The sequence below is a fragment of the Canis lupus genome, chromosome 16, assembly GCF_048164855.1.
Source record: "Canis lupus baileyi chromosome 16, mCanLup2.hap1, whole genome shotgun sequence".
NCBI lineage: Eukaryota > Metazoa > Chordata > Mammalia > Carnivora > Canidae > Canis > Canis lupus.
The window spans coordinates 43123228-43146816 of record NC_132853.1 but is presented as its reverse complement, the minus strand read 5'-3'; the positions used below and the strand labels follow the sequence as shown (position 1 = coordinate 43146816).

The following is a 23589-nucleotide window of genomic DNA, read 5'->3' as shown; positions in this document are numbered from 1 at the left end:
GGGTGTTTTCAAATAAAAATCCAGTACTATGTGGTGTTTTTTGTTGTCTCACCACTTGCAACTGAAGCAGTTAATAAATTCATGGAATATTAAGGCAAATGTACAACCAAAAATGAATTTCTATTAACATGATGATATGATTCTGAGTTAGTTCAAATTTATGTATTGATTAGAGGGGTAACTTCCTTTCAATTTAAATGAAAGGATATCTTTTATTTTTTCTGGTATTGAATTGGCCTAGAAAAATAGAACTAAACCAAAAAGGTGTTCCAAAATGAGAATATCCCTTTTAATATTAGAAATTATAATTATAGGGGCGCCCGGTTGGTGCAGTTGGCTGAGCATCTGACTCTTGGTTTTGGCTCAGGTCACAATCTCTGGATCCTGAAATGGAGCCCCCTGTTGGGCTCTGCACTCAGTGAGGAGTCTGCTTGGGATTCTCTCTCCCTCTTCCTCTGCTCCTCCCACTTGTGCATGTGCATGCACACACACTCTCTAATAAATAAATATTTTTTAAAAAGAAATTATAGGGGCAGCCCGAGTGGCTCACCGGTTAAGCGCCACCTTCTGCCCAGGGTGTGATCCTGGAGACCTTGGATCCAGTCCCATGTCAGGCTCCCTGTATGGAGCCTGCTTCTCCCTCTGCCTGTGTCTCTGCCTTTCATTCTCTCTGTGTGTCTATATGAATAAATAAATAAAATCTTTTACAAAATAAAGAAAGAAATTCTATGTGGAGGTCAAAACTTTGAGCTCATAATCTAGAAATTGATGAGGCCTCAAATGTCCTCTAATTAATTCTTCTGCTCTCAGGAAAGATTACTTCCAGAATCTATCAAGAGCTGTAGTTACTTCTTTCATTTATGAAAGTGAGACTCTTTTAAGAGAGATGAGGAGAGTTAGGGGCTCTGGAAGGTTCAAATAACAAGTCCTTAAGTTCAGAGTTTAGGCAAAAGCTGCTTATTCAATACTATCAGCCTACCAGTTAGGTATCTAATAGCTAATTGAGGCAATATTTTCCTTTTACTTTTCCTAGAGATTTATCCTGCAATAAGATACAATCTATTGAAAGACGGACATTTGAACCACTACCTTTTTTGAAGTTTATGTAAGTTACAAATATAAATTTCATTATATTTGGGATTTTTGTTAAACTTAATTGTAAACCTCTTTGCTACAATCATTTTGAAATATGATTGTAATTTTATTAGTAGAAAGCTACTAAAATTATGTAGCGAATCTTTTTTGTCTGTAGCAAAGATTAGTGTAAGAATTATTATACAGATCAGACTGAATCATTCTAGAGAAGTGGTTCTCAACTAGGGTGATTTTGCACCCAGGTGACATTTGAAGTGTCTGGAGACATTTTTGGTTGTCAGACTGTAGATATGCTACTGGCATCTAGTGGGCAGAGGCCAGAGATGGCGCTAAACACCCTATAATGCACAGGACAGCCCCTCTTAAAAAAGAGGATCCAACCATAAATGTCAATAGTGCTGATGTGAAATATTTTTCTAGAGAAATAAAGATTACCTAACACAAGTATTTATTGAGCATTTACAGATTTGTATCTAATGCAACACATGTAGAAACATGAAAATATAAATCTTTCATGCAAATTTTTTAAATTTAAATTTCTAAAAAAATTTTAAAAGGCATATCTTCCATAGCGAGATAGTTTCAGGATATGGAGAGGGTATTGAGATTATGTTTCATCCTATATAAATTGGAATCACTGCCAAAGGATAAATGTTCTGAAAGAATACCTTTTTTCCTTCTTCTTTTGCTTGTGTCTTTTTTTGTAGAAATGTTAGTTGCAACTTATTGACGGAAGTGAGCTTTGGAACATTTCAGGCCTGGCATGGAATGCAGTTTTTACATAAGCTGTAAGTGAAATAGAAAATAAACACATGTAAAAAATAAACAGACAAACAATATGTAAAAACATCATACATTTATTGGTTCAGTGGATGTTAAGCCCAGTATGAACTCTGAAAAGTATGTCTTAAAATCCATTCTTTTTTTTTTTTTTTCAAATGAGGAAACTAAGGTACAAAGAGGCCAAGAGGCTTGTCTATCTCATAAATGGCACTCTCAGCTTTCCCTGTACTCAGCTTTGGTATGGGCAATAAAAGGCCCCAAGCAAATAACACCCAAGTCAACACTATCCTGGGAATCCATGACAATGATGCTTCTCCAATAGGGGCATGGTCCTTCAAATTCCACCTCTGAATTTAACTTTGATTCCTGCTAATGGGCAAAGTTCCTAACTGCTTCAATGCATGCAAAATAAAGCTTCAAAGAACTAAGTGTAGGGGAATTCTCCAGGGAGCAAAAGTGTGGGTGCTTCCTCAGCCATCAGCTTCTTTTAAATGGTAAAGCAGAAAGAACTGCTGAGAACCTGCCACAGGGCACTTCTCTCACCAGTTACCCAGAACATTATTTTTCAAAAAATGTATACCTCTGAGTAAATCATCTGGGGGCCATAAGAACCTTTGAGGTATGGTAAAAGATATTGTTTGTGTTAAGTTGTGTGAAAAATGTTCATGAAATACATTGCTGTAGCATAATTCCATGTGGCTATTTCCTGACTCTTCTTCAATAAGAAGTGTGTTATTCCCTTTCGGCTGGAAAATTCTGTGATTTCCTGGTGATATAAACAAATCATAGTGGGGGATGTTCAATGGCCTGAGGGGGATTTTAGACTCAAGGTGAAGATCTTCCTCTAAACGTGACTTTGGAAAAGATTATCTTACCTGTCTTGTAGTTCAGAAATATTATTTCACACAGTTTATTTTAGGATAGATGAAGGTGTTGAGGGTGTGTCTGGAGCTAGAGGGACAGTTCCTGCAGATGCCTATCTGTTGAAGGCTCCTCTCTCCTCCCATTAATTTGCTGATGCCTAACTTGGAAAAAGACTACAGAGGGTCAGTTTTTTGCTTGCGAACACCCCGGAGAAAAGGCTCATTGGGTTTCTGCACCAGGAGGTTTTGGTGCATCAATATACTGTCTTAAACTCACCATCTTTATTTCTAAGCATGTTATCACACCAAGAGTCTCTTAGAAGAATCTGAATTTCCAAAAAAGAAAGAAAAGAAAGAAAGAAAGAAAGAAAGAAAGAAAGAAAGAAAGAAAGAAAGAAAGAAAGAAAGAAAGAAAGAAAAGAAAGAAAAGAAAGAAAAGAAAGAAAGAAAGAAAGAAAGGAAAGGAAAGAATCTGACTTTCATTATAGTTATATGGGCAACACAAGAAAGAATATGGGGGAATCAGTTGATAAAAATCAATGAATTCATTGAAAAACATTCACTGAGTGCCATGTCCAATACATGTCAACACTGTACTAAGTACTGGGGGTACAAAGAATAAGACAGGGACTGTCCCCAAGAAACTTTCATACTGGAAGGAGAAAGATGTTGACAGGAAAACACACGGGAGCCGTGTGGGCATCCATGCAGCAGGGTAACAAGGTAGGGGGTTGACAAAGTAGGGAACAGGTTGTGGGATAGAAAAGACTCTTAATGGATGAAGCAACAGCTTGTTTGTGTTGAGTTTCTGTGTGCATCTTAAATAACAGAAAAAGGTAATTAAAGAACCAGAGCTAGCCAGTATTGATAATAAATTAATACTCATGTCATGGGACTTGAATACAGCTTCGAAAACTAATTCACAGTTCCTTCTGAAAGATTATCACGATACAGTAAGTGTGTACTGGGGGTTAGGCTCCTTTTTTGTTTGAGGTCAAATTTTTCTAATAGACAAAGCTAGTCTGCTTTAGGAAATCTCTGCCATAGTGAAATATAAACTTCATTGCATTTCTTTCCAAAGGCAAGTTGCCAAGGGAAGATGCCACCCTTTGAATTAGTCATGTTACCTGTGTGACATGTTACCAAGGTGTTTATAAGTTGAAACAATATTTTCTCTGGCATTAAAGAAGTCTGTAAAATGTATAGGCCCTAGCTGAGGTGGATTTATTTTGAACTGACCAAAGCTTTAACCTCAGGGCTCCTCACTTCCATAGGCCCCTTCAAAGGTCTTGAGAGGAGTCCTAGCAATTTTTATATTCATAATGTTGCATGTTTTTATTAGACAGGATTTCCCAAAGTAGATGAGGTTCAGGCCCCACAAGACCTTGATTGACCCTGGGTTTCAGGTAATTATAACTCAGTAAGCTTCTTGAATGAAGCCTCTAAGTTATTGATAAATACTGACTGAACAAGTTAGCAGTGTGGTAAAGTCTATTTTGAATCTGAAATCCACCTCAAAGACATGCCAAGAGCTTATTAATGAGGTACCACCTTTGGAGGTTTTTGTTTTCTTTGGCTTTAATAAGGTACCACTTTTTGAATGGTAGTAATAATCATATCTCTTTCAGATAAAATCAGGAATGAAATAGATTATGGAAAACCAGCAGTGGTTGATAATCCAAAATGTTAAGTATACTTTTCTTCTTTTCTGACTTTAAAGTGCTTCTTCTTCATTCACCTACACAGGTCCAGACTGACGGATTGTTTTTAAAAATTCTTTTAGTCACTTCACTGGTTCTAACAATACAAGCTCCATGATTTTAGAAACTGAAAGACTCTACCATGTAGAAGGGCTATATCTTATGCAAGTAGAGTACATTGACATGCTGGCTTGTCTGTGGTACCTCAGTGTTGTGCTAAGAACATAAGCACTAAGAGAGAATAAGGAAATTCTAAGCCTTATCCCTATTGAATTATTTACCTCACTGTTGAGAATACCAATGAGGCAGGTGTGGCCATACTATGAAGGCAAATTGAGCTGCAGTCACAGAGACACCCTAATGCTTCCCCAGTCATCCAGCATTGGTTTCCTTTAGATAGCCGTGTGCACACACAAGTTTATACACTTCAGGGTATTGTCATCACTTTTTGGTATGTACTGGAAATCCTGGCAGCTTCTTGTTCAGATTCAGAAAGGCATAAACATTAAGGGTGAAAATAATAACTCAGTCTGTCCTTTGGGAGGACTCAGGGTGGCTGTTTTATTATTTTCTATTAGTAATAGTTCAAAAGGTTTGAGACAGTCATACCCAGCAACCACTATACTTTCCTTCTCCCAACTGCATCTTATTCTTCCCATGCATGTTATTAACGATACGTATCTTCTTTCTCTCGGAACCATAGCAGTTCCTCCTCTGCCCCATAATATTTCTTTAATACCTACCTCTATTAGGTGCTTACTGTGTTCCAGGCACTATACTAAGGACTTTTATGTATTGTACAAGCAAGATAGTGTGACCAAAACTCTTAGATAGTGCCTGCCACATGGAAAATACTCAATACATGCTCCCTCACACTGTATCTCATTTTCGTTTTTCCAACAGCTCTTGTGATGTAGATATTGTTATCCCCACTTTGGGGACAAGGAAATTGAAACACAGAGACATTGGGTAACTTGCCTAGGTTCACATTGTTGATAAGTGGCAAAACCACTTACAAGATTTGCAAGTAATACAGCTCCGCTTTCCCTTGTACTAGGAGCTAAATGATGACTATTTGGCTTTTGGTGCATTGTCTCTTGGAGTTGGTTTCTAACTGGAATAAGAGCTTTAGAGCAGAGAACTCCTTTTCCCTAAGACAATCCCATGCTTCTGGAGCTCCTGGCCATGCCACCTATGGGTATCCCCAGGCTTTCTGCTCACTGCCCCAGGGCAAATGTAACACCATTACTACTAGGCACCTACTCTATGCTCAGCCTTATGCAAGATGCTTTGCATATGGTCTTTCATTTAATCCTCAAATCGCCTTATGAGGTAAATGGTACTAAAAAGACTCTTATGAATAAATAAATAAAATATGTCTCTCATGAATAAATAAATAAAATATTTTTCAAAATAAAATAAAAATAAAAGCAAAGGACATTCAACGTCTCAAAGTAGAGGAACTGTGCTTAACCAGACATGTGACACTCATATTCTTCCTCTTCATTATCTTGCTGAATAATAACTAGCATTACAAATCCAATACATTAATGGTACTGAAAAAAATCTAGAAGAATGGGAATAGGAAGAATAGGGGAGTTTCCAAGGCAAGAACAAAAATGTATGGCTCCCCCCACCAAAAAGTCTGTCTCCCAACCTCACTACCACTGGCTCCCTCTGACCTCAGTTGTAGAAGAGTCCAAGTCTTTTCTTTTCTCCACCTACCAACATATTTGGTGTTCTACCACCCAGTGCTCTATTTTTTTTTTAATTTTTCTTAAATTTTTATTTATTTATGATAGTCACAGAGAGAGAGAGAGAGAGAGGCAGAGACACAGGCAGAGGGAGAAGCAGGCTCCATGCACCGGGAGCCCGATGTGGGATTCGATCCCGGATCTCCATGATCACGCCCTGGGCCAAAGGCAGGCACTAAACCGCTGCTCCACCCAGGGATCCCCAGTTCTTTATTTTTAATTGAGATATAATCCACATAATAGACTATGCAACATTGTAAAGTATACAGTCCAGTGGTATACTTCGATAGACCACAGCCACCCTAATTCCAGGACAGTTTCATCACCCTCCAAAATAAATACCGTACCCATCAGCTGTGACCACCCCCTTCTTCCCTCCTCCCAGGCAACAACTAATTCCCCTTCTGTATCCTAGATTTGCCTCTTCTGGACATTTCATACAAATGAGTGTCTAGCTTCTTTCACATAACTGTTAGCTTCAAAGTTTTTCCATGTTGTAGCATATATACCAGCACTTCATTCTTTTTGAAGGCTGTATAATATTCCCTTACATAGACACATCACCTTTTGTTCATCTGTTCCTCAGTTATTGGACTTTTCAGTTGTTTCCACTTCTGACTATTATTAATAATGCTGCTATGAGTATTCACATACATGGTTTTGTGTGGACATATGTTTTTAATTCTCTTGGGTACATACCTAGGAGTGGAATTGCTGAGTCACGTAGTAACTCTATGTCTAACCCTTTTGAGGAACTGCCAAACTGTGTTCCACACGTAACTATGCCATTTTATGTTCTCACCAATGTATGAAGATTCCACTTTCCCCATAATCTTGCTACCGCTTATCATTCTCCATCTGATTATAGCCATCTTAGTGAGTATAAAGTAGTATCTTATTATAGCTTTGATTTGTATTTCCCTAATGACTTAAGACATTGAACATCTTTTCATGTGCTTATTGGCCATTTGTGTATTTTCTTTGGAGAAATGTCTCTCTGAATCCTTTGCCCATTTAAAAGTTCAATTATTAGTCTTTTTATTGAGTTGTAAGAGTTCTTTATGTGTTCTGGATATTCTGGATACTAGACTTTTATCAGACATATGATTTGCAAATATTTTCTCCCATTCTGTGAGTGGTCTTTTACTTTCTTGATAATGTCCTTTGAAGCACAAAAATCTGTTTAATTTTTTATAAAGTCCAATTTGTCTATTTTTCCTTTTATTATTTGTGCTTTTGGTGGCATGTCTAAGAAACTCTTGCCTAATCCAAGGTCATAAAGATTTCTAAGAGTTTTTATAGCTTGAGCACTTCCATTTAGGTTAATCCATTTTGAGTTAATTTTTATATATAGAATGAAGTGTAGGAATCCTTATTTTGTATATGAATATATAGTTGTCCCAGCTCCATTCGAAAAGACTAGTCTTCCCACTTTGAATTTCTTTGGCACTCTTGTTGAAAATCAGTCAACTATAAATGTGAGGATTTATTCCTGGACTGTCAGTTCTGTTCCATTGGTTTATATGTCTATCCTTTTTTTTAAAATCTTCAGCCTCAGTTTATTCACTTTTAATTTACAGAACATCAGAGATTTACATTGTTTTCCAGTGTTAGCATTTTTATTTTTATTTTTTTAAATAATAAATTTACTTTTTATTGGTGTTCAATTTGCCAACATACAGAATAACACCCAGTGCTCATCCCGTCAAGTGCTCCACTCAGTGCCCATCACCCATTCACCCCCACCCCCCGCCCTCCTCCCCTTCCACCACCCCTAGTTTGTTTCCCAGAGTTAGGAGTCTTCATGTTCTGTCTCCCTTTCTGATATTTCCTACCCATTTCTTCTCCCTTCCCTTCTATTCCCTTTCACTATTATTTATATTCCCCAAATGAATGACACCATATAATGTTTGTCCTTCTCTGATTATATATGTCTATCTTTATGCCAGTGCCACACTACGATTACTGTAGCTTTGAATTGGGTTTTGAAAGCAGAGCATGTGAATCTTCCCACTTTTTTGTTCTTTATCTAGATTTTTCTTGGCTATTCTGGGTCCCTTGAATTGATATAAGAATTTTAGAATTAGCCTGGAAACAAGTCAGCTGTGATCTTGATAAGGGTTGTGCTGAAGCCATAGTTCAATTTGGGGCATAGTGCCATTTTAACAATATTTTCTTCTGGTCCATGACCATGGCATTTTTTCCATTTATTTCAATCTTCTTTAATTTCAACAATGTTTTGTAGCTTTCAGTGTATGGATCTTATACTTTTTGGTTACATTTTTTCCTAAGTATTTTATTCTTTTTAATATTGTTATACATGGAAATTTTTTCTTAATATCATTTTGGATTACTCATTGCTAATACATAGAAATACATCTAACTTTTATATATTGATCTTGTTTCCTGCAACCTTGCTGAACCCATTTGTTAGTGCTAAGGTTTTTTTCTACATTCCTAGGAATATGTCTTGTGGTCTTCTAGTTTCTCAGGAATATGTTGGAGCATTTCAAACTCTCTGTGGATATCTCATTTCTCAGCTTTTTCTTTTAAACTTTTAGATTAGGGTTTTTGTTGTTGTTGTTGTTGTTTTTTGTTTTTTTGTTTTTTTTTTTGTCCCAACTGTTATCCATTGCCTTACACAGCTGCCAGTTTAAAACATTTACCTGTAAGTGTTTTTAAAAATGCTCCTGGGGATATCTAGGTGACTAAGCGGTTGGGTGTCTGCCTTCCTCTCTAGGCATGATCCTGGAGTTCTGGGATCCAGTCTCACATCCAGCTCCCCATAGGGAGCCCACTTCTCCCTCTGCCTATGTCTCTGCCTCTCTCTGTCTCCCTTTGCCTGTGTCTCTGCCTCTCTCTCTCTGTCTGTGTGTCTTTCTCATGAATAAATAAATAAATAATGATATTTTTAAAATGCCCCTTGAGAAGAAGAGGCTTCTAGCATTGTGCAGTTCTCAGTGAGGTCAAGGACAAGGTTCTCAATTGAGGTCTTCCAGGAAACTCACTAGACAGGTAAAACAATGACAGTTCTTTGGGAAGGAGGCTTTAAGGAACTCCAGCTCCATTTTGCTCCCCTGGGATGTGGGCTATTTTTCAAGGCTACCATCAGGATACAGAGCAGAGGTCTAGAACTAGTTAAAACAACAGATCTCACTGTTCTTATAGAAATTAATACATTTTCCCTTAATAAATGCTCTCTGGGTTGCTGTAGACCCATTGGTTAAATTTTCCAAAATGATTAAAACATTGATTCTATGTTTGCCAGTGTTTGTCATTGTCGTTGCTTTTATGGAGGGATGAAGTTTCAAATGTCCTCACTTTCCCGTTTTCACTGATTCGCCTATAACATGGTTTAAAATACCTAAAGTCTCAATGACCATCAGCTAATTAAATACTTCATCATGGGAGTCGATTAGAGAAAAGGAATAAAAATAGAAAATGTAATTCTCAGAGGAGCTCTCCCAGGTGGAGAGATGAAGTTCAACATGAATACAGTTTCTATATTTAGCGCTCTCAAAGTTTATGGTAACAGCTGTTTTATAAACCCCCTTTTCTTCATGTGAGTTACACACAGGCTTTGGAGTCAGAACTCAGTTCAAATTCCAGCTCTGCTTCTGACTGGCTTGACAAACTCGGACAAATTATGTAACCTCTCTGTACCTCAGTTTCCTCATTTGTAAAATGAGGTGATGATAGTATCTATCACATAAGGTTATTATAAGGATTAAATGTGAAATGCTGATCACAGATGCCTTACAGCCCAATAATAGTATTGGTTATGAAGATTATCTATCTAATACTTGGTAAAAGTATAGTTAATGATTCTTGAGTAGAGTCAACCTCAAGGCAGATTGTCTTTTCTTTTCTTCCTATTTCTTTTACCTTTTTTCATTTTAAAGAGTTGGGAAGAAAGTCTGTTCAACATTTTGGAATAAAAGCTTGTGTCAAAAAGATGACAAGATGTCCTTTATTCAAGAAACATTAAATAGTCAATAACAAGCCCTATACTATGTCAGGCACAGGGACAACATGACAATAAAGTATGGTCCCTGCCCTCCAGGAGCCGAGAATCCAGGAGATTGATAAGGAAACAGGTGATACATGCCATGACAAAGGCTGTAATGCAAGAATACACACAGGCTATGTGGTGGGAATATAGCTTTCACCGGCTGCTCATAGATTTAGCCCTTCTTGTTTGGCTCCAAAACTGAAGAATTGGTTATCATTTTGTCTTTAACTGGGTGGTTTAAACTGTAGGATTTTTAAACTTTCTAGAGATAAAAGAAAAGCACTTTGAATTATGGAGGACACTAGAAATAGTATTTCCTACAGAAATTACTTCCTACTGGTATAGTCACTTCTGAGGTTTTCAACCTGAAATGTTCTTTGGCATATTTTTTCTTTGCCATCCACTTAAAAAATTTTTTTTCTCTTTCTCTTCCTGCTTTATCATTCAGAGACCTGGGTAGTGCCCAAAGGAAGAATGTTTTACAGATTCTAAGGGTGATTTTATAGGCAAAGGCAGAAAATGATTGCTTTTAAACTTCAAGTTCCATACCAAAAAAAAGAACATAAATTTTCATCTAGTTACTTAAAATGCAGATAACTTTAATTCCATTGCATTTTTCAGAATTCTCAGTCATAACCCTCTGACAACTGTTGAAGATTCATATCTTTTTAAATTGCCAGCATTAAAATATTTGTAAGTATTACAACAATCTCATGGCTCATGAGATGATTTCTGCTCTTTTTTACTTTTGTCAAAGATTAAATCTTTTGCATTTTGAATAAAAAGTCATAATTTAAATTTTAGCTGGGTTATTGCAATAAGAATTATTGGCAAAGAAAGAATGTATATGGACAAGACAGCCTGTAGTAGAAGAGAGCAGTATTGAAGAACACATAGAGATATGGAACATGCAGGTGTATAGCGAAATATTTACCACATATGTAGAAATATCATTTATCTCAAAAAGCAAACTGGAATAAGGTATACCTTATTTAAAACAAAAGACTAATCAAGAAAGGTGGATGCAACTGAGAATGAGTAGAAAAAGGGTAAAAGGAGATTGTACTGTTTAGCACCAAGGTGATTATGTTCGTGATGCACATAAATTTTAATTTCTTCAATAAGAATGCTCTGAAATTATCTTCCATAGCAAGTAAACTCTTGAGCTAGCTTGACAGAGAAGCCAGAATTTAAATAATCACATACTATTAAGTACCTTTTTGTACTTGGTGTGAAATTTTAGTCTTTGGTATCATGCATGTTTGGGCGTTCTCTTTCAGAGACATGGGAACAACACAGGTGTCACTTTCAACAATTGAGAGCATTCTCATGATGACCCTTGAATTGGAAAAACTGTAAGTTGATTTTTCTTATGTTTATTATCACTTCGTTGTGTATTTAGGTTTGTTTTATTTATAAGTCAGCTTTATTGAGGCATAATTTTCAGTTAATATGTACTCTTTTTAAGTATGCAGTTTTTAATGAGCTTTGGTAAATATATAGTTGTGTAACCACCACCACGTTTGAGATACAGAACATTTCTGTTTGTAGTTAATCCCCTGTTGCCACTATCAGCCCCTGACAGCCATCAACCTCATTTTTGTCCCTATAGTATTTTTTCCACCATGTCTTTTTTTTTTTTTTTTAAGATTTTATTTATTTATTCATGAGAGACAAAGAGAGAGAGAGTGAGAGGTCAGAGGGAGAAACAGGCTCCATACAAGGATTCTGAGCTGGGACTTGATCGCGGGACTCCGGGATCACTCCCTGAGTCAAAGGCAGACGCTCAACTGCTGAGCCACCCAGGCGCCCCTCTACCGTGTCTTATGAATGAAATCATACAGTATGCAGTCTTGTGTGATTGGCTCCTTTGACTCAGCATAATCCTTTTGAGATTCATCCATGTGATTGCATCAACCCGTAATTCACTCCTTTTTATTACTGAGTAGTGTTACAGTTGTGTGGATATATCAGTTTGTTTATGCATTCATCACTTAATGGACATTTGAGTTCTGATTTTCCTTTTGGCTATGATGAATAAAGCTGCTAAAAGCAGTCACGTGCAGGCCTTTGTGTGAGCATATGCTTTCATTCTGGGGGAGGTGAAATACTTAATGGTAGGATTACTACATCATGTGCTAAGTGTATATTTAACTTTTTAAGAAAATGCTTCCTAGGGGTGCCTGGGGGGTTAGTCAGTTAAGTGTCCAACTGTTGATTGTTGATTTTGGCTTAGGTCATAATCTCAGGGTTGTGAGATCAAGCCCCCAGTGGGGCTCCATGCTGAACGTGGAGCATGCTTAAGATTCTTTCTCTCCCTTTCTCTCTGCCCCTCCTCCCCACCCCACTCATACACATGAGCTTGCTGTCTCTCTCTCAAAAAAAAACAAAAACAAAAACAAAAAACCTGCTTACCTCTTTTCTAAAGTGAATGTAGGGCAGCCCCCGTGGCTCAGCAGTTTAGCGCCACCTTCCGACCAGGGCGTGATCCTGGAGACCCAGGATCTAGTCCCATGTCGGGTTCCCTGCATGGAGCCAGCTTCTCCCTCTACCTGTTTCTCTGCCTCTCTCTCCCTCCCTGTGTCTCTCATAATAAATGAATAAAAGCTTTAAAAAAAATAAAGTGGATGTACCATTTTGCATTCCAAGCGGTAGTGTATGACATCTTTATATTTCAGTTTAAAAATTTTTTCAAACTTTGTATCTTTTTTTTTTTTAATTTTATTTATGATAGTCACAGAGAGAGAGAGAGAGAGAGAGAGAGAGAGGCAGAGACATAGGCAGAGGGAGAAGCAGGCTCCATGCACCGGGAGCCCGACGTGGGATTCGATCCCGGGTCTCCAGGATCGCGCCCTGGGCCAAAGGCAGGCGCTAAACCGCTGCGCCACCCAGGGATCCCTAGACTTTGTATCTTTAATTTGCATTTCTCTAATAGCTCATGATGTTGAGTGTCTATTCATGTACCAATATCTTTTTAAATGATGTGTCTATTGAAATCTCTTTTCCTTTTATTTTTTTCTTAAAGATTTATTTATCTCAGACAGAGAGAGAGAGAGACCAAATGTGGTGGGGGGTGGGGGGTATAGGCAGTCAGAGAGGGAGAGAGAGAATCTCAGATTCCTCACCAAGCTTGGAGCCTGATTTGGGGCTCAATCCCACAACCCTGAGACCATAACCTGAGCCAAAATCAAGAGTCAGACACGCAGCCAACTGAGCCACCCTGGTGCCTCCAAATCCATCATTCAGCTGGATACATACTATTGAGTTTTAAGAGTATATTATATATTCTGGAAAAAGTCTTTTCTCTCAGGTGTTTAGCAAATTTCTCCCAGGCTGTGGCTTGTCTTCATTCTGTTCTATCTCTGAAGACCAGAATTTTTAATTTTTAAATTTTGATGAACTCACCCATTTCACCCATCATTCCACCCCTTGTCCCCTCTGGGGACAACTATAGTTTGTTCCCTATAATAAATGTCTGTTTCTTGACTCTCTCTCTCCCCTTTGCTCATTTTTTTTGTTTGTTTCTTAAATTCCACATATAAGTGAAATCACCTGGTATTTGTCTTTCACTGACTGACTTACTTTGCTTAGCATTGTACTCTAATGTTGTTGCAGGTGGCAGGATTTCGTTCTTTTTTATGGCTGAATAATATCCCATTGTTTATATATACCACCTATTTTTTATCCATCCACCTATCAATGGACTGGTAGGCTGCTTTCCATAACTTGGCTATGGTAAATAATGCTACATAGACGTGCATGTATCCCTTTGAATTAGTGTTTTTGTAATTTTTGGTTAAATACCCAGAAGTGCAATTACTGGATCATACGGTAGTTTTATTTTTAATTTTTTGAGGAGCCTCCATACCATTTTCCTCAGTGGCTGTACCAGTTTGCATTCCCGCCAGCAGAGCATAAGTTATTATGTCTCCATATCCTCACTAAAATTTGTTGTTTCTTGTGTTTTTTATTTTAGCCATTCTGACAGGTGTGAAGTGATATCTCATTGTGGTTTTTATTTGCACTTCCCTGATGATACTGAGCATTTTTTCATGTGTCTGTTGGCCATATGCATGTCTTCTTTTTTTTTAAGATTTTATTTATTTATTTGAGAGAGAGAGAAAGAACATGAGCAGGAGGAGGGGCAGAGGAAGAGGGAGAGAGAGAGAATCCCAAGCAGATTCCCCTCTGAGTACCTAGCCTTACTCAGGGCTCGATCCCAGGACCCTGAGATCATGACCTAAGCTGAAGGCAGACATCTAACCAACTGAGCCACCCAGGCACCCCTGTGCATCTTCTTTGGAGAAATGTCTGTGTCTTCCAGTTTTTAAGTGGATTATTTGGGGGTTTTTGGTGTTGATCTGTAGACATTCTTTATATATTTTGGATACTAAACCTATATTGAATATGTCACTTGCAAATATCTTCTCCTATTTGATAGGTAGTCTTTATTATTTTTTTTTTGGTTGTTTCCTTTACTATACAGAAACTTCATATATTGTTTGATATGGTGAAACATTGTTTAGAATTTTGCATCTGTGTTCATGAGAGATATTGGTCTATTGTTTGTTTATTTATTTATTTATTTATTTATTTATTTATTTATTTATTTATGATAGTCACCCAGAGAGAGAGAGAGAGAGAGAGGCAGAGACACAGGCAGAGGGAGAAGCAGGCTCCATGCACCGGGCCTTGGGCTAAAGGCAGGCGCCAAACCGCTGCGCCACCCAGGGATCCCGGTCTATTGTTTTCTTTTCTTGTACTGTCTTTGCCTACTTATGATAAGGGAAAAGCTGGCCTTAAAAATGAGTGGGGAAATATTCTTTTCTCTTCAACTTTCTGGTAGAGTTTGTGTAGAATTGGCATTATTTCTTCCTTAAATGTTTGGTAGAATCACTCATGAAGCCCTGTGGATTTGAAGCTTTCTTTGTGAGAAAGTTGCAAATTACACACTCTATTTCTTTAATAGTGATATTTAAGTTACATATTTATTTTTGAGTAGTTTACATCTTTTATGATCTGTTCATTTCACCTTGAATTGATTGACAAATTATTTTATAATATTCCCTTCTTATCCTTTTAATATCTGTAGGGATGCCTGGGTGGCTCAGTGGTTGAGCATCTCCCTTTGGCTCAGCTCATGACCTCGGGATTCTGGGATTGAATCCCACATGAGGCTCCCTGCAGGGAGCCTGCTTCTCCCTCTGCCTCTGCCTCTGCCTCTCTCTGTGTCTCTCATGAATAAATAAAAATAAAATCTTAAAAAAAAAAAAAAGAAAAGAAACAAGGGACATGTCACCCCCTGTTTTTTTTTTTAAGATTTTATTTATTCATGAGAGACACAGAGAGAGAGAGGGGGGAGACAGAGGCAGAGACACAGGCAGAGGGAGAAGCAGTCTCCATGCTGGGAGCCTGATGTGGGACTTGATCCCGGGACTCCAGGATCAGGCTTTGGGCCGATGGCAGGCGCTAAACTGCTGAGCCACCCAGGGATCCCTGACCCCTCTCATTTCTGATACTGATAATTTATGTCTTCTCTTGTCTTGTCTTAATCAGTCTGCCTAGAGGTTTATCAGTTTTATTTATCTTCTCCAAAAACTGTCTTTTGGGGCACCTGCGTGGCTCAGTGGTTGAGCATCTGTTTTTGGCTCAGGTCGTGATCCTGGAGTCCTAGAATCGAGTCCCTTTTCAAGCTCCCCACAGGGAGCCTGCTTCTCCCTCTGCCTATGTCTCTGCCCCTCTCTCTGTATCTCTCATGAATAAATAATTACAATTTTTAAAAATAAATAAATAAAAACTGTCTTTTCATTTCACTGGCCTCTCTATTTTTGTTTTCCGTTTTCTTTATTTGTGCCTTGATCTCTATTATGCTATTTCTTCTCCTTATTCAATGATTAATTTTCTTTTCTTTTTTTAATTTCTTAAAAGTGGATACTGGGGAAGCTGAACACCGCATTAGCAACATCCCATATGTTGACATGGTTTCAGTTTTAGTACGAAATAGCTCTTAATTTCTCTTTTGATTTCTTTGACTGGCAGGGTTACTTAGAAGTATGTTGTTTAGTTTCTAAATAATTTGGAGATTTTTCAAATCTGTTCATTTCTAATTTAATTCCATTGTAGTCACAGAACATATGTTGAATGACTTAAATCCTTTTAAACTTATTGAGGCTTGTGTTATACCCATGAATTCTGGTATTAGATGAGCCTATGATCTATTTTGGTAACTATTATGTATCTACTTGAAAAAAATGAGTACTCTGATTTTGGGTGGAGCATTCTATAATGTCAGTTAGGTCAAGTATGTAGATAGTGTTATTCAAGTCTGCTATATCTTTACTGATTTTCTATATATTTTTCTGTCAATTATTTAGAAAGCAATATTGAAATTTCCAACTATAATTGTGTATTTATTTGTCTCTCTTTGCCATTCTCCTTCATATATTTTGAAGTTCTGTTATCAGATGCATAAATTTTTAGGTTATGTCTTTTTTATTAGTTGATATTCCTATAATGATGGAATAACCTCCTTTATCCTTGGTAATATTTTTTTACTTTGAAATGCACTTTGTCTTACAGTAATGTAGCCACCCAAGGTTTCTTTTGATTACTGTTAGCATAGCACAATTTTTTCTATACTTTTAACCTACTTGTATATTTCTATTGCAGATGATTCTTATAGACAGCATATAGTTGGCTTTTGCTTTTTTATATTTTAATTAGGGTGATTATACCATTACACCTAATGTAATTATTAACATGACTACATTTAAAGCTACTAAACTCTCTATGTGTCCCATCTGTTCTTTGTTTTGCTATTTTTTTTCTTTTTCTTCCTACTTTTGGATGACTGAGTACACTTTTAAATTAAATTAAATTAAATTAAATTAAATTAAATTAAATTAAATTTTATTTGTTGGCTAGTTAATTACAACTCAGGTTTTGTTAGTTTAGCAGTAGTTTAATGGCTTGTAGTGTTCATCTTTAACTTTTCACAGTCTATCTTCAAATAATATATGATTTCATGATTGGCATAAGAACCTTACAATATATAGTGTACTTCATTTCTCCCTTACTGGCCTTTGTGCTAATGTCTTCATACATTTTGCTTTACTTCTAAACAGCACACTATATTATTTTTTTGTTTAAACAATAAGTTAACTCCTTTAGGAAGTATAGTTGATGTATATTAAATTAGTTTCAGATGTACAACATAGTGATTGAAGAATTAATACCACAATAAGTGTATTACGGTATTATTAACTATATTCCCTACATTGTACTTTTCATCTGGAGACTTACTTTATAACTAGAAGTTTGTACTTCTTACGTCTTTTCACTCATTTTGACCATATCCCCGCCCTCTACTTTAATAACCACCAGTTTGTTCTCTGTATTCATGAATCTGTTTCTCTCTTCTTTTTGTTGTCAGTTTTCATTTGTTTAAGATTCTACATATAAGTGAAATCATATTGTATTCAGATATTTAAATAGTAAGAAAAACCTTATGTATTTACCTTTGGAGTTACCAGTTCTAATGTTCTTCTTCCTTTTGTGTGGATCCACATTTCTATCGCAATCATTTTCCTTCTGCTTGAAAATACTTTCTTTAGCTTTTCTACAGTGTAAATCTACTAATGATGACTTCTTTCAGCTTTTGTATGTCTCAGTCTTTTGTTTTGCTTTTATTTTTGAAAGATCTGGATATAGAATTCTAGTTTGATAGTTGTTGGTCCCCTCTCCGCTTCACTGCTTTAAAGATGTTGCTCTACTGAGTTCCATTAATTCCAACAAGAAATATGTTACCATTGTTATCTCTATTTCCCTATATGTTGTGTGGAGGTTTTTCCTTTGGCTTATTTTTAACATTTTCTCTTTATTGATGGCTTGAGAAGTTTGATTATGATGTGCTTTGGCATAGTTTTGTCCATATTTCTTGTGTTTAGAGTTCATTGACCTTCTTGGATTTGTGGGTTTATTAGGGTTACCTGTTTGGACAATTTGGGGGCTATTATTTTTCAAATTATATTTCTTCTCCCTTGTAGACTCTATGTATGCATATATTAGGCCACTTGAAGTTGTTGTATAACTCACTAAGTAGAGACATGGGTTTCTTAGTCTGGGATTTTTTTTTTTTTAAGATTTTATTTATTTGACAGAGAGTGAGAGCACAAGCAGGGGGAGCAGAGGAGAGGGAGAAGTAGGCTCTCTGCTGAGGAGCAAAACTGATGTGGAGCTCGATCTTGGGACCCGGGGATCATGACCTGAGCCGAAGGCAGACATTTAACTGATTGAGCCACCCTGGTGCCTCATCAGTCTGGTTTTCTTTAACATAAGAAATATTGTTATAACTTTTTTTATAAAGATTTTATAATTTATTTAAGAGAAAGAAGAGAGCACACGTGGGTGGGGCAGAGGAATCTCAAGCAGACTTACAGTGATCTAGGAGCCCAGTGAGGGGCTTGATCTTATGAGCCTGAGATCATGACCTGAGTTGAAACCAAAAGTCAGATGCTTAACCAACAGTGGCACCCAGGCACCCCAGTTATAGTAACTTTTTAAACATCCTTGTCTGCTAGTTGTAACACCTGTGTAGATTTTGGGTTAGTTTTGATTGATTGCTTTCTATCCTTGATGTGGGCCATATTTTAGACTTACTCAGACTCTTCTTAGAAGTCTACCCTCTTCCTGTATGCTCTTAACCCAAAGTGAGACTTTTGGGTCAGAAGGAGATACTTCTGAACTGAACTACTGATCAATGTCACCCAGTTCTTATCTCTGTCTTATTCTAGGTATATCATACCCCCTACCATCCTTACCTATTGGTTGAGCACCTCTGTCCTTCTCTTTATTTATAATATTCATGAGCAACAATTGGCCAACTGGTCCCTACTCAACCCTACCCAACCATCATATGCCACAAGAATTCCTTTATGCAGAGCCCTGTGAAGACCTTGGCCTGAATCTTCTACTCAAGTAACCCCTTTACCACTAATATAATGCTCTGTGTTTCCATTTATAGGATATTACCTAGCCGTATGTCCTGTTGTCTCTGCCAACTCAAAAATAATATTGAGGTTGTTTGCAAGACAGTCAAGCTGCATTGTGACGGTGAATGTTTGACAAATGCCACACGTTGTGGTGAGTTTGAATTGCCTCATGATATATATATAATATTTATATTTAAAGATTTTATTTATGAGAGAGAGAGAGAGAGAGGCAGAGGGAGAAGCAGGATCCATATAGGGAGCCTGATGTGGGACTTGATCCCAGGACTCCAGGATCACGCCCTAGGCTGAAGGCAGGTGCTAAACCGCTGAGCCAACCAGGAATCACCTCATGATATATTTTAAATTTTATTTATGTTTTAATTTTTATTTTTAATCAACAATGATCAATTTTTAACTAATGATGTCACTGCATTATTTTTATTCACTTACAGTTCAAACCCCTAAATTTCTTTTTTTTTTCAAAGATTTATTTGAGAGAGAGAGAGATGTGAGTCGAAGGAGGGGCAGAGGGAGAGAATCTCAAACAGATTCCCCACTGAGTGTGGAGCCCATTGCAGGGCTCAATCCCATGACCTTGAAATCATGACCTGAGCTGAAACCAAGAGTTGTATGCTTAACCCACTGAGCCACACAGGCACCCTTAAAATCCCTAAATTTATAAGAACTATTCCTTTGTTATAAGTCAGATTCTCAGTTACATTATTAATTACTCCCAAATGAAAACATATGCATCATAATTTGTAAACTAATTTCATATGTATCAGAACTCAGGTCCCCCTTGTCTTATATGACAGGTGGAGATATATTTTTGTTTATTGTTTGTTTTTACAAGTTATCAAGAGTAAAAGTGATGCTGATTTATAGATAAAGTTTATTCAGAGCCTGAGAGTTCCTGTTCCCTAACCAGAAGCTGCTGCCTTCTTATGGATACAGAGCACTCTTCTATTCTTGGACTGTCCAACTCTGAACTTTTTCTGAATCCTCAGCTTTTCTATCCAAAAACACTCAGATACTTTTAAGTATTTTTCTGTATACTATGTTTTATTGGCACTAACTTCATGACTTCCAAAATGTGCTTCTGCACCCAGATAGCTTGAATATGGTTCCCTATCAATGATCTAGGGTACATCATAAATAACACTTTGCTACCTCTGTAAATACAATGTTGCTTATTTTTCAAAACAATTTTTTACTAATTACTCCCTTATCTCTTAGAGGTGGGCAGAATAGGCATGTTTAGCCTCCTTTTACAGGTGAGGAAAAATTAGATCAGAGGTGTTAAGTACTGTTGCCTAGCATTCAAGTGTCCCGTTTAGGGCTCTCTACAAGCCCGTTGCTCCTCCTTTCTTGTGACCTTTATTACCTCCTCCTCTGACTCTCATCAACACTGCTGAAAATACTTCTAATTCTTCTGGAAATGAAACTCGGTTGGATGATACTGTGCATGTACACAAGCCATATGCTGACTTTCATGTAGTGGGAAGCTCTGGATGGTACCCTAATAACTAAAGCTAGAAATATTAGAAATGAAAGTGAAGTATATTTCTTCACATTCTGACAAAAAATTTCTTTATCCCTTCTGCATTTTAAAACCTCAAGTATTATTCCATTGATTTATCGAACATTCCACATTGGCATATCTCTCATACCTGGAAAATCTCTTAGCCTACACTCGTTCCCTGCCCAATTTAAGCAAAGAGCCAGGGTGGACTTAGTGCTTTTTTTCTGTCTAGAGCTTATGTTTTGTGTGAGCTGCAATATATGGGAGCAGGGACCAAGCATAGTAATTGATGGGTAGATGGAGAGGGCATGTCCAGATGAGGCCCTACTAGCAGTGGGTGTTTTCATGGGCATCTGTGATAGTAGCAAGAAAACAAGCACACTGAAGAGATAGAAGGAGGAAACCCCCTGCTCCCACTGCATCTGAAGCAGTACAGGACAGGGTATATGAATACCAGGAGTCACAGTAGATTTGCAGACAGTTTAGCTGAGTGTCTTCCAGACTTGGCTTTTCTTAAGTACTAGATAATTGGCCCTTGGAGACCAAGGATTATGGAATAATCCTAAATGTAGTCATTCACGTTGTGAAAGGTTCTGAAGAAATAGCCATTTAAAAAAATACCCTTTTCTCCTTTTGTTGTTGCCAATATAGGTTCAAGTTTGAGTTTGTGTCCTTGATAATGGTACTCAGATATTTGCTGGTTCTTAATTTTTATGACTGGGATGTATGACTGCGGACTGACAAAAACTGTGCTATCAGCCTTTCATTATCAAAACTAGTCTCTTCTTTTTCTGACAGATGAAAAAGCATCTATAATGAATGTAGAAGGATCATTCATGAAGGTATTAAAAGCCCGGAAGAAGAGTACCAGTACTGAGCTGACAATTGAGCCAGAGAAGGCATCCTCAGACAAAAATGGCATCGGTCTGTCAGCCTTTATGAATGAGCAGTTAGACTTTAATGATGAAAGTGATGTTATCAGTGCGCTGAATTACATATTACCTTATTTCTCAGAGGGAAATGTAGAAGATGTAGAATCAACATTACTACCATTCATTAAAACTCTGTTTTCAAATGTTCAAGATGGAGACAAGCCTGTGGGTTACTTGAAAAACAACACAAAGAGCCCTTCTCTTGAACCTGGACCCAACAATTCAACTTACAAAAATAAACTGAGGAAACTCTCTTTCCTGGAAAATTTGTTAGATGCAGAAATTCAAGAAAAAATTGATGAGGTAAAAAAGAAAGAAAAAACTGCCATGCTTATACCTCCCGGGATTTTAGGTCCCAAATTTAAGAAATTGGAAACTGCCCAAGGACAGGAAAAGACCCTTCCCAAGGCTAAGAATTTACGGAAGAGGTGGTTTAGAAAAAACAGTGTTCTCAAGGGCCCCAAGGACCTACAGAAAAGGCACTACAAGGAAGTGGACGTTCAGAGCACCCAAGGGAAACAGAGTGCCCAGTCATTTGTGAAGAACATGGCCAAAGAAAGAAGGCTCAGTGGACCATCCCCAAGGGAGCTGGAGGAGCTTCACATGGCCCAGAGGCCCAGGAAATTAGTGGGAAACTCCGTCCACACAGAGTCTTCATTCATAAAGGAGCACAAGGCAGCAGCCTCTTCTTTCCCGAAGCAAAACATAATGGGCAAGCCTTCTGCCTCCACTGCTCCAAAATCCCTACCTAAGGTGAAAAACAAATCAGAAGACTCAACCTACCCCATTGTTGTTTTAGAAGATGCGAATGCTAGAGTTAGGGAAATGGAGGCTTCCAGACCAGTCTCGCATTCTGGAAAAAAGTATATTTTCCATAAAATTCGCTCACGTATAGTCCAAAGAACACCCAAGACCAAAAAAAGTAAAAAGTTCAGAAAGAAAAACTCACTCTCGAATAGATTGATGCCTGCACAGAGGCCTCCATTGCCTGCCGTCAGGAGCCTCATCGATTCCCCTTCACAGGAGGCTATTTCATCTTCAGAAAAACGAATTCAGGAAAATCCTTTTCCAGAATTATTTACTCTTTCAGAACCTTCTAAAGAAAACACTACTGTAGAAAACACTACTGCACAGAATGCTTCTGAAGAAATTATTTCTCCAGGAAGCACTACTGTATCAGAACAAACTCCCCCTGAATTCACAAACCGTAGGAATCTTTCCAATACATATTCTACTACCACCAGAGACAACTTTGTGCCGACTGTTAAACAAACCAATGAAACACAATGGGAATACCACAACTTGGTCACTGACTTGCCCCCAAAGCCCACAGGCTTCAGTGTTGCAAAGCTCTCATCCGCAGGTGATCTATTTGAAATTCAGCTAAACCAGCAGCTACGGTCCCTCATCCCGAATAATGACGTGAGAAGGCTCATTTCTCATGTTATCCGGACTTTGAAAATGGACTGCTCTGAGACCAATGTGCAACTGGCCTGTGCCAAGCTTATCTCCAGAACAGGCCTCCTGATGAAGCTTCTCAGCGAGCAGCAGGAAGTAAAGGTGTCCAAGGCAGAGTGGGATACAGACCAATGGAAGACTGAGAACTATATCAATGAGAGCACAGAAGCCCAGAGTGAACAGAAAGAGCAGAAGTCAAGTGAGGTGAGGATAACTCCTGAAAGATGGGGTCTGAACTTTTAGTCAGTTTAGGACATGCAATTAAAGCACCCATGCACAAGGACCAGGGCCTCCCAGTCTGGGTCTTGTCTTAGCCATTAATGTTGGCTGAGACAGTGATCTGCCACTTTGCTCATTTAGAGAATGGTGCCACTCTTCCCAGGTAGATGAGAAGAGGACTTAACATACAAGATAAATATATTATTGAAGAAAGGGCCAATGATAAAATTATATAACACATTAGATTTGGTATATTTCTTA

General features: G+C 37.7%; 1 protein-coding gene and 1 long non-coding RNA gene across 11 annotated transcripts in view; one reads left to right on the top strand and one right to left on the bottom strand.

Moving 5' to 3' along the window:
* The first annotated feature begins 974 nt into the window (after positions 1–974).
* Positions 975–23589, top strand: part of LOC140606894 (leucine-rich repeat-containing protein 37A3-like) — a 29988-nt gene continuing 7373 nt past the window's right edge. For 4 of the 9 annotated variants that reach the window (XM_072780974.1, XM_072780972.1, XM_072780968.1 and 1 more), the window contains exons 1-6: positions 975–1105; positions 1803–1883; positions 10829–10900; positions 11488–11562; positions 19230–19348; positions 21518–23313. In XM_072780974.1, coding sequence (XP_072637075.1) covers positions 1864–1883; positions 10829–10900; positions 11488–11562; positions 19230–19348; positions 21518–23313 — 2082 coding nt within the window. In that variant the 5' untranslated portion in view covers positions 975–1105; positions 1803–1863. Of the gene's footprint in view, positions 1106–1788; positions 1884–4407; positions 4427–10828; positions 10901–11487; positions 11563–19229; positions 19349–21517; positions 23314–23589 lie in introns of those variants that run through there. The other 5 variants (XM_072780976.1, XM_072780977.1, XM_072780969.1 and 2 more) reach the window with 5 other exon arrangements.
* The window catches only part of LOC140606898 (uncharacterized), a 31481-nt gene continuing 16248 nt past the window's right edge, over positions 8357–23589 (bottom strand). For both annotated transcript variants that reach the window (XR_012009100.1, XR_012009101.1), the window contains one exon: positions 8357–10469. This is a non-coding gene — a long non-coding RNA (uncharacterized lncRNA). The remainder of the gene's footprint in view (positions 10470–23589) is intronic.